Genomic DNA, 15,050 nt, shown 5'->3' with positions numbered 1-15,050 from the left:
TAAGCTGTGGTAAATCCTCTCTCCATGGCGGCACAAAGAGAACTGAGGGGAGAGTGCTGCCTTCCCCTTGTGACTGGGGGTCTGATTGTGCTGAAAGGGAGGGGAAGCACTCAACTAACATTTCTAGAAGCTTGTGGGGAAAATCCTCCATGGCAGACCTAGGCCTAGTCTGCACACATAGGATAATTCACTTTCAATGTGCTTTGGCAGCTGGATTTTCCTGTGCAGAACAGGAAAATCTACTTCGAAAGTATACTGAAAGTACATTATCTGTGTGCAGACTAGGCCCTGCTCTCAAGCAGTTCCAGATGAGACTGCACAGAGGACATGAAAGGAACTTCATGGAGGAAGCCAGCAAGGAAAAACACAGATATAAAAAGATTGCACAAACAGGCTATTTAGCCTGTCTCTAAATACTAAATAAAATGGAGGACACCCAATTAAAATGGAAAGCAACAAGCAATTTACTGTAAATAATAAATATAGATAGGGTTTCCCTGAGGAACCATTGGCTATAAGACATCAAATGGAACAAGGAGCAAAAAAGGGTCTCCAGATAGCCACCTACTGGCTGTTCCACTGAAGATAGCCTATATCAGGGGTAGTCAACCTGTGGTCCTCCAGATGTCCATGGACTACAATTCCCTGCCAGCGTTTGCTGGCAGGGGCTCATGGGAATTGTAGTCCATGGACATCTGGAGGACCACAGGTTAACTACCCCTGGCCTATATGACACTGAAATCAGAGTCCAGTAGCACCTTTAAGACCAACAAAGATTTATTCAAGGCGTGAGCTTTCGAGTGCAAACACTCTTCCTCAGACTAAGAACTGACCATCATAACAGTAGGAATATATAAGCAAAAGTTAATCCTGTTACATTAGTAAACTGTGTCACAACTTGGATGCTGTGACTAGCACTTCTCACAGCGTATAGACTGCAGACATCTTTTAGAGGAACAGGATATCTGGGGTTTCATTCTATTGGTTTTAAATTGTAGTGTTTTAAATTATAATTTGTCAGCCGCCTTAAGTCACAAAAAGGGGGGATATAAATATTTTAATGAATAAAATGTGATTTAACATTCAACATTTAACATTTCTGCACGATCACTGGGTAACATCAAAACTGTCAAAGAAACATAAACTATTTATGTATCACAGAGAAAGTAAGAGGATGGAACATCATTTCTGCTTTAACCTAACAAAGCAGCAGGCCATTTAAACTCATTACATATTTTCATCTGCTTCAGGATTATTAGGGTAAAAATCATTTGGAGGCACTTTTTAATTATTTTTGCTTAAATATTCCCTAGGCCCTCACTGATTTACCTGCCTTTGTAGTCTGCTGTGGGAATGTGGTTGTCTTTCATACCTCTGCACTGCTTTCCATTTTAAAAGTGTCTTTATTGTACCCAGAGGCTCAACAGAGAACTAAGTGTCACTTTTGGATGCATAAACACCTTCAAGGTCACTTTAGTTATTAAAGAGTGTTTGGGGACATTCCCACCATGTCCTGAATGGTGTGGGGAAAATAGTTTCCACTATGCCAGGCATTCTTCTAGAGTTCCAGAAATGGTATCAACATGTGCTACTGGTCAAATAGTATTTCTTATGGTTCAGGACAAGGACCCACTATGCTCCCAAGACTATTGCTCAAAGAATGAAGCGTTCTAGCCCCCGATGAGTGCAGTTAAAGGAGAAAACTGAATGGAGAAAGCAGGATATAGTAATTAGCATAAGGTGCATGGTTCCCTTATCTTCTGTTATATTTTTGCAGCAATGGAGAGGCAGGTTAGGCCAAGGGAAAATGACTGGCTCAAGTTCCCTGACCTATCTTTATGACACAGGGGCTTTGAACTAGGACCTCTCCGTTCTGAGTCTGTCTAACAGGAGGGGGGTGGGAAAGCTTCAGACAAAAGGGGGGAAATATTTTTTTCCCAAAATTACCTGGTGTTTTTCTTTCAGGATTTCACATCTGTATGCCTCAGCAACCTTCTGAAGAAAGTGAACCAACAATGGTGACCTGGTAGGCATTTATATACTTGGACTTTCAAAGGCTTTTGACAAGCTACTTCACCCAAGAATCCTGAGTAAAATTAGCAGTTCATGAAGACAGGTTTCTCTTTTGGATTATCAATTGACAAGCAGTGAAGAGCAAGGGCTTTTCCACACATCGAAATAAAATAGTGTTACACCAGTGCAATGGTGTAATGCTATAAAAAAACATGCTTCCAGTCATTCCTCGCCTCCTGGCTCTCTTGCTGTCCTCTGTCACCTTCTCACACTTCTTGGCACTCTACATGCCTGCTTGAAATGGCAGAGGAGAGGAACATGCGATACACACAACTCTCCTCTGCCTGTCAATCAAGCCAGGCATCCAATCACCTTTCTCCCTGTTTTAAAGGGATCTTGATGCAAACTTTTTTTTTTAAGGAAAACTTCTCTTTTGAGACACCTATGCATCTAATCATAGATGTATAGTATTTCTTTTTACTGCCACCACTTTTGGGTATTGCTTCTGAGTAGACTTGACTCAGATCATTTCCTAGGAGGCTGAGTTCATCAAGGGTAGCTACAGTTTGGCATAGGCAACCCCTCACAGAAAGTGGAAATGCTGGTTGCCACTGGCTGTGAAGGGAGCACTGAAATGAAATAGGTCCACAGTCCCTCGCTTCCTCCACTGCTGCTCTGCATGGATGGATGGTGACAACCTCCTTGGCTGCCTGAGCACAAGGGTCTGCCTGCTGCTGCTCTTCAATTAAGGGTAAGGAAAGGTGACATTACCCCTTGTCTGAGTGCAGGTGCAGAGAGAGCTGTCTCACAAGCACTCGTCTTTTCTTCCTCCTCCTCCTCCTCCTCCTTCTCTTCCAGGCTTTTTGCCATGGCTTGCTCTGGCTGCTGCTGCCACCACCTGCAAAGCTGCTCAGGGGTCCATGCGTGTGTTCTTGAGGGATCAAATGTCTGGTACGAGACTTGCTGAGTTCGCCATTCAGAAAGGAGTAATCTAGCTGCATGGGAGGAAATGAACCTTATTCCCAATTTTTTTTTGGGGGGGGGGGAGTTAGAGAGGCATGATTAGTGTGTTTATGGGGGGGGGTTGCTCTGCCTTGACGATTCAATGCATGTGCGTTGCTCCAGGAAATTTTCTCTAAAAAAAAAAAAAAGCCCTTTCCCCAGTAGAAGGGAGAGGGAGGTGGGTGCAAGGGTGGGCACTGGAGGCGGAGATCACACAACTTCAGCAATTTCACACATTTCCTTCATGTGTGGCTTGCTGGTTGCTTTCCTCCTGCTTGCATGACATAGTTGGGGGAATCCACTTTTTGGGATTCCCCAACTACCACTTTAAAATGGAGGATGTAGCTGCTGGTTTGCTGGTGGGACATTGGATGCTGACAACAGCATTTGAAATACCAAAAATATGGTGTCTACAGAAGGTAAGCCTTTCACATTATTTTCCAGGTGTGGAATGGCCCCAAGAATAAATGGGCAGTTCTCACAAGGGAGGAAAGTGAATACGGAGGTCCCTGAAGAATTAGTTCTGGGGCTCCTATTATTTAATAAATGATCTGGAACTGGGGATAAGTAATGTACTGTCCAAGTTTGTAGGTGACACAAAATTATCCAGGGTGGTGACAAAGAGGGATGATTGTGAAGAACTCTAGGAGGATTTCCACAAAATGTGACAGATGAAGCGCATTGTTGGTTAAATGATACACACTGGAACAAAAAAAAATCCTAATTTCAAGTATAGGCTCATGAGGATCTGAACTTGCTGAGACTGAGAAGGGAAAGGTCTTGGGTTCTAGAAGAAAACTCAATGAAAGTGTCAATCCAGTGTGCAGTAGCACTGAAGAAAGGCAAACTCTCTGTTGGGGATTATCAGGAAAGTGATTGGAAATAAAGTGGCAGATACTATAAGGTCCCTGTAAGCATCCATGGTATGCCCTCATTTGGAATACTATGTGCAGTTCTGGACACCATAGGGGATTAGATAGATTCATGAAGATAGATCTGTTAGTGGCTATTAGGCACAGTGAGTAATGGTGAACCTCCATGTCCAGAGGCAAGAAATCTCTGAATACCAGTTCCAGGGAACAATATCAAGGGAAGGCTTCAGCCTTTATGTTGTTTTGTTGAATCTCCAGAGGAATTGGATGAACCCCATGTGAGGCAAGTACTGGACTAGATGGATCTCTGAACAGATCTGGTAGGTCTCTTTGTATGCTCTTATATTGTTAATATATATTTATTGTAGGGATGCCCGTCAGTTGAGGTGGTGTTTTCCTTCCCCCCCAAAAAAACCTTTTGCCCACTACCACTCAGAGAGGGGGGGAGGACAGTGGACTAAATATGATATCACTTCTAGGAAAAGACAAAAGTGACATAAATCATCTCCAGGAATCCTAAAAATCCCTAGAGAGGCATGTCATCATTTCAGGTCCCTCTCCAGAAGTTGCATCACACAATTACTGACAGCCAGCACCTAAGTCTGTGTCCCTCCAGTCTCTTGCTGGTTGCCTGGCCATGCCTAGGAACCCTAATTTATTGGCTGACTTCTTTATGGTACTCTATTTTGTTAATTTAGATGTCCATGCTAGAATCCCAGGATAGTACTTCAGCTGGCACGTACAGAGCACTTAAAGCCAAGAATAAGTTATCAAGCCGCAGGGCTTTGCAATAGCGAATTCTGATTCTAGTATTTGAATTTTGGCAGGATTCTTGCAGAACTATGCCAGGATAATTTTAGAAACAAGATGACTTTCATTACACCATTTTTTCTTACTATCCCCTCCCACTCCAAAAAGAAGGGCCCCATTTTGATGAGATGTTTTGAAGAGACGTTTCCTTTATCTCCCTGAAGGTCTCTAACTGTAACACTGCTGTCACTTTCTTTCACACAGATCAGAACCTGCAGCCTTCTCTAAACATTAATACGGGATTTCTCTTGGTTTATAAGATTATTTATGCAGAGCCAGATTGTGCAGTAATTATGCCTATACTATAATCACTGTCATTTGCACTTGTTAGGTACGAGGGAGGGAAAGTGTTGTTTTTTCCCCCCCAGGATTAAATATCCTGAAAAGTACATAGTAAGTGGAAACGACTGAGCTCTCTCTTATTAGTCGCAGGGTTATTTATACCTCTGCAGATTAGCATGGTACAGTGCAATTAGGCTTTAGAGGTACCATGCAAATCGAGAAGTTTGAAGAGCTCTTAGGAACAATTAACCCCTAATGCAGTAGCAGGTTCTGCCTGAAAAGCCATTTCTTCCTTGGTTATGTTCCAGAAAGAGGCCTTGAAAGTGGCTTTCAGGCAAATGGTTAAGAGAACAAAGATGCAGAGGAAGAGTAAGTGGAAGATAGGAGTTATGTTTAATAATTAGTAAAGTCATTACCTGGACTGAGGGGCAGCTTAACATTCATCAGCATCTTGTTACTACTAGATATCAAATGATGCTTATAAAAAGTGGGTACTTTTTATACAATTACACATAATTAGTGTTCCTGATCCAGTCCTGCATTCATTTTTTTATATCTTTAGCCAGACACATGTGCACATAATAATACTAGGAGAATATGCCACAGTTTACCTGCATATTTATGACCAAGTTACTTTGGTTGAACCAGGCCAAAACTAAGGCTATTTTCAGCCTTGTGCAAAAGAGTAACTAAGACCAATAGAGCCCTCACTGTGCTTCCTCTGCTCTGAGTATCACACACTTGGGGCCCAAGGGAGCAACATTTCTCTAGAATAGATCACAGCTTCTTGTCACTTCACAGGACTGAATTTCACACAATCAAGCCTCCACCCCTGAGATACCATATAATCTCCTTACCTCCACAGTGAGCTTTCTGTAACACTTCCCAAGTTGAAGTCATACAGCTTGGTAAGAATGAGAATCACCTGAGAGAAGAAGAAGGGGGGCAGGGAGAGAAAAGAAACTTCCTTTAGTTTTCTGAAACAATTAATGTACACAATACATCAAAAAGCACCCAAAGCAACATTTCTCCACTGTAAGTATATATAGGTTCAAGCAGGGAGGAAGGAAGAGTTTAAAGAGAGTATTCATCATCATAATGTATCCACATAATGTTTATTTCAAATTCAGAGCATCATGGGAATTAAAATGAGGCATTTTAGAAGCATTACACATTCACACACAGTGGGAACAGGATACACCTATTGGACAATCTACTTATATTCTGCCAAATATCCATAGCCAGATCTGTATGTGTATAAACAAACCTATAGAGACAGCAAAAAGAATTTCAGAAACTTGCTGCCGCCAGTGAAAAAGCCCCATCACAAGTCACTACTGATAACTTCACTGCTGGCTCATATTCTGAACTCAAACTATTTAAGGAGCAAGTAGTTAGTCCCAGGTATGGGTGCCAAAAAGTAGTAAGTTGCTTGCCCTGCAGGGGCTGAGGTGCTGATAGCACTGCTACTGGTAGTACTGAGATTGCTAGCACTCATTTGGTCCCAGTGTGTTTTATCAAGTGCAACCTTGTCTCTTTTCCTGATCAGGGAAAGCAGGATGATAAAGTGCCCACCAATGCACCAAACACTCATCACTATGCCAGCAAGGGAGGAAAGGAGGCTCTCAGATGGTTTGGTAGAACACACCAAGGTGGAAAAGTCCATAATGGGAAGCCTGGCAATCAGCTGACTGGTGGAAATAGAAGTATAGCTGCTGGTGCCAGTGCATCAGAAGGGAGTTGCACAACTGTATGCCTCTCAAAGGAGACAGGGGAGCACAGTGGGCTGGCAGAATAAGGCCTTACAAAAGGCGATGATACAGAGATGGGGAAGACAGGTTGAAGAGGAGACCTAGGAATGAGAAAGAGGAGGAATGGAAGGCAGGGAGACCAACAGAGGCAAATGTCTGGAAAGCAGAAAGATTGGGGCTAAGAAGGCAAAAGGGCAGAGGGAGAAGCTGGGTAACAGGAACTCCACTCCAGCAACTCAGATGAGGTCAACTTCAAGTGTGGACTTTTATATACCCGTCTCCCAATAAATAGAAAGTGTGTAATACACAGAAGGGAGTGCAATGTATCCCTCCATCTGGATAGGCTCACAAAGGCCAATAGGAAAGCCTTGAAAATGTTAAAATTAGTGACAAGAAGGGATCAGAACAGAGTGTTTTGCCCTCAGATTCTGCTATACGATTATTATTTACAATGTGAAATAATAGAAAATGTTTATGGCCTACTAGATAGGGGATATGCTTATAGGTAACACTGTGTGTGAACGAGACCTTGGGGTACTTGTGGATTGTAAACTAAACATGAGCAGGCAGTGTGATGCAGCCGTAAAAAAGGCGAATGCCATTTTGGGCTGTATCAACAGGGGCATCACATCAAAATCATAAGATGTCATAGTACCATTGTATACCACACTGGTCAGGCCACACCTGGAGTACCGTGTGCAGTTCTGGAGGCCTCACTTCAAGAAGGACGTAGATAAAATTGAAAGGGTACAGAGGAGAGTGACGAAGATGTTCTGGGGCCAAGGGACCAAGCCCTATGAAGATAGGGTGAGGGACTTGGGAATGTTCAGCCTGGAGAAAAGGAGGTTGAGAGGGGACATGATAGCCCTCTTTAAGTATTTGAAAGGTTGTCACTTGGAGGAGGGCAGGATGCTGTTTCTGTTGGCTGCAGAGGAGAGGACACACAGTAATGGGTTTAAACTACAAGTACAACGATATAGGCTAGATATCAGGAAAAAATGTTCACAGTCAGAGTAGTTCAGCAGTGTAATAGGCTGCCTAAGGAGGTGGTGAACTCCCCCTCACTGGCAGTCTTCAAGCAAAGGCTGGATATACACTTTTCTTGGATGCTTTAGGATGGTTAGGGCTGATCCTGCGTTGAGCAGGGGGTTGGACTTGATGGCCTGTATGGCCCCTTCCAACTCTATGATTCTATGATTCTGATTCTATGATTTATTCTATTCTAAAAAAAAATTGAAGACTAGTAGAGAAGCCCATTTTAAGAATGGTTAGGGTCCCTTGCAGTCCCCCCCCCTAAGTTCTCCTGGTGTCTAGGGTGCCAGTGAGAGATATACAGCAGGCACCAAGCATGCCAAATCAGTCCACTGCTGGTCCCCCTGGCAGCCAGGAGGATGGCAAGAGCAGCAGAGCCAGGTGGGTGTGTGGCCTCTTGGGTTCCTGCTCAGTGCCCCAGCGTCCAGGAGGCTGGCAAGTGTGGTGGGCCTGGATGGGAGCATGGCTCCATTGGGAAGCTGGCAAGAGCAGGGTGGGTGGTACAGAGTGTGGCCAGTCTTCTCTGTCCTCACCTGGCAGCCAGAAAGCCACCGAGGAAGAGAACAACCTTGAAAACAGGCCATTCAAAAAGAAAAAATGTGTTTATACAGAACCCGTTTTGGTTTATGTTTGCATGCTATAGATATGAAGGCAATATCTACAAAATAAATTGGATTAAGTATAACCAAAAAGATTACATTATTGTACTAGCCAATTGGTTGAATGTTTTTAGTTTGGGTTACTCCATTCAGCCAGCCCTTTTTTGTACCCAGAAAGCCAGGGAGAGCAGGGTGGCCTCATGGAGTGAGGCCAGAGGGCCTTCCCCAGCCTCCTAGCAGGCAGGAGAACAGCAAGCAGTGGAGCAGGGCAGAGGGGGTAAAAATGAGAGACCAGGTCCCTGTTGTTTACCTCCTGCCAGCTCTTCATCATCATGAGAAGTGCTGGGAGGAGGAAGAGGGAGGCAGGGAAGAGCCTCTGATTTGCTCTCAGTGTGGGAGAGGTCCCTACTGGGGGAATGTTCTCTCTGTGAGGAGCAAACAGAGATGCATGTCATCAGAAGGACTATGCAGGTTTAATGTGATACGATATACATTTTCCAATTAAGTAAGCTATTCTTAATTTTAACTTCATTTACTTTTTATGCATATTATCCTGCCTACTGAGTGCAGAAGTCCTCTTGCTTCCATAATCTCAAACTTTGCTTGCTGGGTTTTGTTGGTGTTTTTCACCCTTCCACATCATCTGTGGCATTTTGAAATCCAGATTTGGCTGAGATTGGTAAAATGACATTCAAAACTGCTATCCAGATGCCAGAATGTGTTTGTTTCCTTCATCAGAAAACATGGTAACAGTTTTCTGTAAATAAGTGCTGCACATCATTCAGAAAACATGGAGGAACCACTACTGGAAAAAAATGAATTGAGCCATTGTGGATCAGTTTAGAAGACAGCATTCCACTATGAATGAAAGTGAAATGGCCTCATCGTGATAAATATGAGCTTCAGTAAAAGGTGAAAAACCCTCAGCAAGCTGTGGATGATCCAGTCACTGGCTGGAACCAAAGTCTGCTTTTGCTGGTTAGCATGTCACCATCCATCTCAGTAACATGCATGATAAATGTGGCAGGCCACATCCTGGGACTTAATGTAGAAATCTTATTTTCCTAGGCTGATGTATTTGTCTGTCCATGAAGAAGCACAAATTGACTGAAGAGATGTTATACAAGGAACACCTGGACACCCTGGGTAATGCTGTATCCCCTGCCACATCTATGAGGATTTCCTCACTCCTTTAGGATTCCTTCACTCCTGATTTTCAGGCAGTATTTGCTCCTAATCAGCTTTCATGTGGGAGATTTGCAATGGAAAGGAGGGGAAATGAACAGTCAACTAAAACACACAGTCTGCAGTCCTTGTCAATTTAAAACAACAAAAGCTTTGAGTTTTACACAAGATTGAGAGTATCAGAAAAAACATGGAAGAATGAGAGAAGAAACTAAAAGTCACAGGCAGATATTTACCGTAGTAAAATGTATGAAAGTGAATGGATTCTTTGCTGTGGGGCTAGAATACTGGAGTGCAGGACTACTGGAGTGCACTCTAACCACTATAACACACTGCCTCACACATCGTTTGGAGTCTGGTGAGACATGGGCAGAAGGTCACTTAAAAGGATACCAAGTCTAGGGTTGTCAACTCCCAGGTAGGGCCTGGAAATCTCTTGGAATTATAATTCATAACCATCCTCCTGAAGAACATGGCTTCTTTGGAGGGTGGACTCTTTGGTATTATCCTGTGTTGAGGTCCCTCCACTCCAAATCTCCAAGAATTTATCCACGTGGAGCTGGTAAGCTACCCTAGACCACTTTTCCAGACTGGGATTTGGAGTCACAGTTTTGCAGTGGTTTCAAACCTAGCTGAAGGGTAGGTTTCAAAAGGTGGCCTGAGGGACTGCTGTTCAGCCTCCATCTTGTCGCCTGTTCTTTTTAGCACCCCCACAAAACCACTGGATAAGACATCTCTGACCATTTGGATGGGGTTATCACCAATATGCAGATGACATTCAGCCATACCTCACACTTCTGGCTGATCCCAGGAAGGCTGTGAAAACCCTGAACTGCTGCTTTGGAGTGGATGTGGAGTAATAAATAAACGGAATCCTAATCTTGACAATTGCTACTGATAAGTGAAAAGCCTGACCCAGGATTTAAGGTATCAGCTGTTCTGGATGAGGTTTGCAATCCCCTTGAAAAAACAGACCAATAGGCTGAGGGTGCTCTCAGACCCAGACCAGCTTCTGGATAAACAAGTGACAGCTATGGCCAGGAGTACCTCTAGACAGCTTTGATTAGTTAGCCAGTTGTGATCTTTCCTGGGCAGAAAAGATCTGGCTACTTTGGTACATGCCCTGTTACATCTAGATTAGATCACTGAGGTAAGTTATATGTGTGGGTGCCCTTAAAATGTGTTCAGAAAATTCAGTTGGTGCAGAATGCTGCAGCCAAGATGTTGACTGAGGCAGGGAGGGGGGATATGAAAGTATAGGGAAAATAGTGGTTTAATTTTTTTATATAGTACCATGGTGTAGCAGATAATTTGATTTATAATTGTCACAGATAAAATAAAATACTTTTCTTCCCTTCCCTCCTGAGATTTGGTGGGTGGCACCAAGGAGAGTGGCACCAAAACTCTGGAACTTTTTTTTTTGGGGGGGGGGGAGTTCCTCTGTCCCCTTCTTTTGCCATCTTCTACCAGCAGGTGAAAACAACTTTATTGTGTTGTTTGGATGATTCTTTCATCCTGCCCATAGTTTTGTTCTTTTTAGGTGCTAGTATTTATATATTAGCTCCATTTTTAATTAATTTAATGTCATGCTTTTGCTGATTTAAATGGTTTTTAAGATGTTATTTTTTAATTGCAATCTTCCACCCTCAATTGGTTAGCTTGCTTGATGGCCATTATGGGGTCAGAAAGATGGGGAAATATAGTTTTTGTAAAATAAGAAATGAATAAGAATATAACCTAGCATAGATGCTGGTCTATCCATCTGGTGGATTCTCAGGCCTCTACAGGACAGTGCAGGAAGTATAGCATCTCTACTGAATTTTCATGCCATTGTAAAAATACTGAATTAGCCTCTGTTCTCACATATTCTTGGGGAAGAAAAGTTACATGTCTGATCACATGAAATTTTCTTTGTAATGTCTATGAATTCAATTTATAATACTGTTGTTCAAACCAACTATAGTGACACTTCCTTTAAAAGAAATATTGTAAGTATACATTAGTTAGCAATGAATAAATCTGCCTTACTATTCTTGAACAACTGGAAGTCTTGATGAAAGAGCAGGATAGAGTTTATAAACCATTCCTTTGGGCTTTGACTTCATTGGGGTCGTGGCAAGCAGCAAGATTTGTCCAAGGTATTCGTGATATACAGTACAGGCAATCTTTAACGTACAATGTATTGCCCATATAAATTACATACATACAAGCTGAACAGACAAGTTCAAATGGCAGCCGTGAAGTTCTGCTCCCATCAATCCAAGAAAAATAGGCTTCTACAGATGCAACAATGGGAAAACTTTGAAGGTTGTGCATAGAAGTACAGAATCCATATGACAAACTTCTGTAAATGCAGTGGAAAAGGGCTTTCCTTCATTTGAAACAGTCTATCATGATCTCAGCAAGGAATTGTATATGAGAGAAGCCCATCTTTCATCTTATTGGAACAAAGTGGAGGTTACAGTCCTTTAAAAAACTTTGGGTATTTTACTGGCATCAGTTAAATCTTGCAAATAAATCCCCTTTATAAAGGTCAGATAATTATTTAATAAACTTGTCCAAAGAACTTACTTCTATACAGCTTTCCTGCCTGGTTGTATGGAGAAAATTTTGTTCATCACAGGTGATCAGACAAAAGGCTGAACAGGGAATGCAGCATGTGCAAATCTGTCATTTGATATAAATGGTGCAATTGAGAAATGGTCCCCTGACCATAAGCCTGTCAGTGATCTCACAATTCTCAAGGCATTCACACAAGTGCTGCTAGCCCTCAACATAATAAATATAATAGTTCCATCCTTCCATACAGACTACAGTTCTAGATTTTAAAAATTGTATGGCCTTCCAGATCTGCCTTGAATTTTTGACCTGAAAGCTGCTTCTAAACTAGGTACCGCTGCAATATTTATTCAGATATTTATATCCAACTTTTCTCTCCAAAAGAGATCCAAAGTGGCTTACAACATTACCTCCCCTCCTCCTCTAGTTCTCTGTGTTAGTCTCAGCCTTTTTAACTCATTGCACATATGGATGCATATGACTTATCCCCAACAATAGTAGCCTTTGATACAATCCAGGACACAACAAGAAGGTATGTGATTCTAGCTAGTGTATCCAATCAGGCCTAAATCCTGCTTGTTTCTTCAGAATAGAACCATGCCTGTTCCATATACACGCAAAACCATTCCTAAGTGCATTGCTGTAATATATACCAGAATGACACTAGGATATGTTCAGGACTTTGCTTAAATCTGACTTGCCAGAATCATTGACTGCCACTAACTGAAGTATGATTTCCAATTATTGCCTTTGGCTATCATCATTCTTCAGGAAAAGTAAAAAAGTTATAATCTTGAAGCTTATTCAAGACTTGTCCTTGAAATGTTATCATAGTTTTGCAATTCACAGATGTTGCACAAGCATGCTCAGTTTACAAACAGACCTACACATCATTTGTATTATTATTTTCTCCCATCTTTTTGATTAAAACTGCAGCTGCCAGAACTATGACTGAAAAGAGGCAATTTACAAAAGGATGGAGATTTTTAAACTATTTTCCTTGTGCTGTTTTGCCACTGAAAATCTCCATCTTCAAGCTCTTTTTTACCCACAAGGGAACCCAAGCAGCTCAGATGTAGTCCTTTCTGGTGGTAAACGGTGAGAGGCAGAGAAAGGATGCACTTTTCCTTCACTCCTCCAGGCCAATCTCCCTTGCTAAATCACAGGCACCACAAATGAATTTTGAAGTCAAGAGAAATACAAAACTACAAAAATAAAAACTCCAAGTTGTTCCCAGTTATCTGTAAGAAATAAGAGCTGATAAATGTTTTAAGTAAAAACAAACAGAAGAAGAGAATGAGGCACCACTAACCAACAGTGTGGCAAACAAAATTCAATACAGGTAAGGATAAGAGGACATACTTTGAAACAGAAGTCCTGGTGTGAACTGTATGCAGTTGAGGTCTGAAATGGCCAAAACTGAGAGGGAAAGAAATCTTGGGGTCATAGGAACTTCATGCAAGTGTTAATCCTAGTGTGTCACAACAGTGAAAAATGGCTGGGGATTATTAGGGAAGACATTGAAAATGAAATAATAAAATGTAGCCATGCCCCTGTATAGACTGATACCATAGCCTCATTTAGAATATTGTGTATACTTTTAATTGTCATATCTCAAAGAAGACCTTACAGAAGTGGAAAGTGCAGAGGAAATCCAAGACAATTAAGAAAGCTGGAGCTTTCTAATTCTGAGAGGCTTGCCTGGGACCTTTCAGTATACAATGGCTAAACAGGACATAATAAGAGGCTTACAAAATAAAAGTTATGAAAAAGGTGGATAGAATGTTTTCTCCCCCTCCCATAATATTAGTTCTCAGACACCAATGAAATTGATGGCCAATAAATCCATGGTATAACTGTTTAATCAGTGAGTTATTAAACTACCAGAAGATATAATGATGGCCATAAACACAGATGGTTTTAAAAAGAGATTACACTGATACATCAAGGTTAGATCCATTAATGGTTACTAGCCATGGCAAGAAAGGAAAATATTCATGTTCAAAAGTAGAAACCTCTGAATACTAGTGGCTAGGAGGTAGCATTGGGTGGAAGCCTTGGCCTCTAAGCCCTGTTGACCCTACAGGCAACTAGTCAGCAACTGTGTGAAACAGGATGCTGGGATAAATTGACCACTGATCTCATGACTTAAAACTGCATCTCTTGCTGCTGTTTAGGTACAAATAGACTCCAACTCACAAGGTTCAGGAGAAGTGCCTGAGGAGCAAAAACCATGGCCTGGGACAGCAGGGATCTCTGGGAGACCCCTGAATGGTAGATAATCTGGACCATTTGTTCCAGAGGCTGCCCCTGAGGAGCTTGCAGTTGGAGCTCCTTCCACAGAACTTCCCTCTACCTCCAAGGGCCAGGGACAACTAAGCATGGGCTCAGGACTTGGACCACAAGCCCACCAGATTTGCCTTCACCCTGCAGTATAAGCATTAGTAGTGGACTAGTGCTCAGATAGCCCAGTGGAGCTGCACTGCAAGACTTGCAGCCAATGTTCCAACTCATTCGTCAGACCATGGTTCTGGTGGTGCAGTCTTCTGCAGAATTCCAGCCCTAGTAAAGCCAGGATAAGATGGGTCCCAGGTTCTGCTTACAGAGCAAGTGGAGTTGCCTTGCTTTCAGCCCGTTTAAGCCTTGGGCTGGAAGGGGAAACTTGATGGATGAACCTTGGATTAAGGTATAAACCTTGGATTACCAGTTCCATCTCTTTCCTGGCCATCCCCAGCCCCAGTCTGTGTTAAAGGTTGACGGAGATGTTGGTGGCATGTATTTATTTATTTTGTTAATTTTAATTTTGACTTGTATAATACCCCTCTCCAGAAGTCGTGGGCCGGTTCACATCAATAGGATTAAAAACTCATACAAATTTAAAATTCAAAACACATTAAAACTGGTTCAAGCATCTATTTCCAATGCCTATAGCCTGGCAATTAAAT

The 15,050-nt window shown here is 42.2% G+C and overlaps 1 protein-coding gene across 4 annotated transcripts in view; it reads right to left on the bottom strand.

Moving 5' to 3' along the window:
• Positions 1-15,050, bottom strand: part of SORCS3 (sortilin related VPS10 domain containing receptor 3) — a 563,192-nt gene that overhangs the window by 340,022 nt on the left and 208,120 nt on the right. For all 4 annotated transcript variants that reach the window (XR_013233573.1, XM_077349660.1, XM_077349662.1 and 1 more), the window contains exon 2: positions 5,837-5,904. Coding sequence is in view for 3 of the 4 variants with exons in the window: in XM_077349660.1 (XP_077205775.1) it covers positions 5,837-5,904 (68 nt within the window). In the remaining variant the exon portion in view is untranslated. The remainder of the gene's footprint in view (positions 1-5,836; positions 5,905-15,050) is intronic.

Source organism: Paroedura picta, chromosome 8, assembly GCF_049243985.1.
Source record: "Paroedura picta isolate Pp20150507F chromosome 8, Ppicta_v3.0, whole genome shotgun sequence".
In the NCBI taxonomy this organism is placed as follows: domain Eukaryota; kingdom Metazoa; phylum Chordata; class Lepidosauria; order Squamata; family Gekkonidae; genus Paroedura; species Paroedura picta.
Note: the sequence above shows the minus strand (reverse complement) of the source record. Positions and strands in the feature narration are given on the sequence as shown.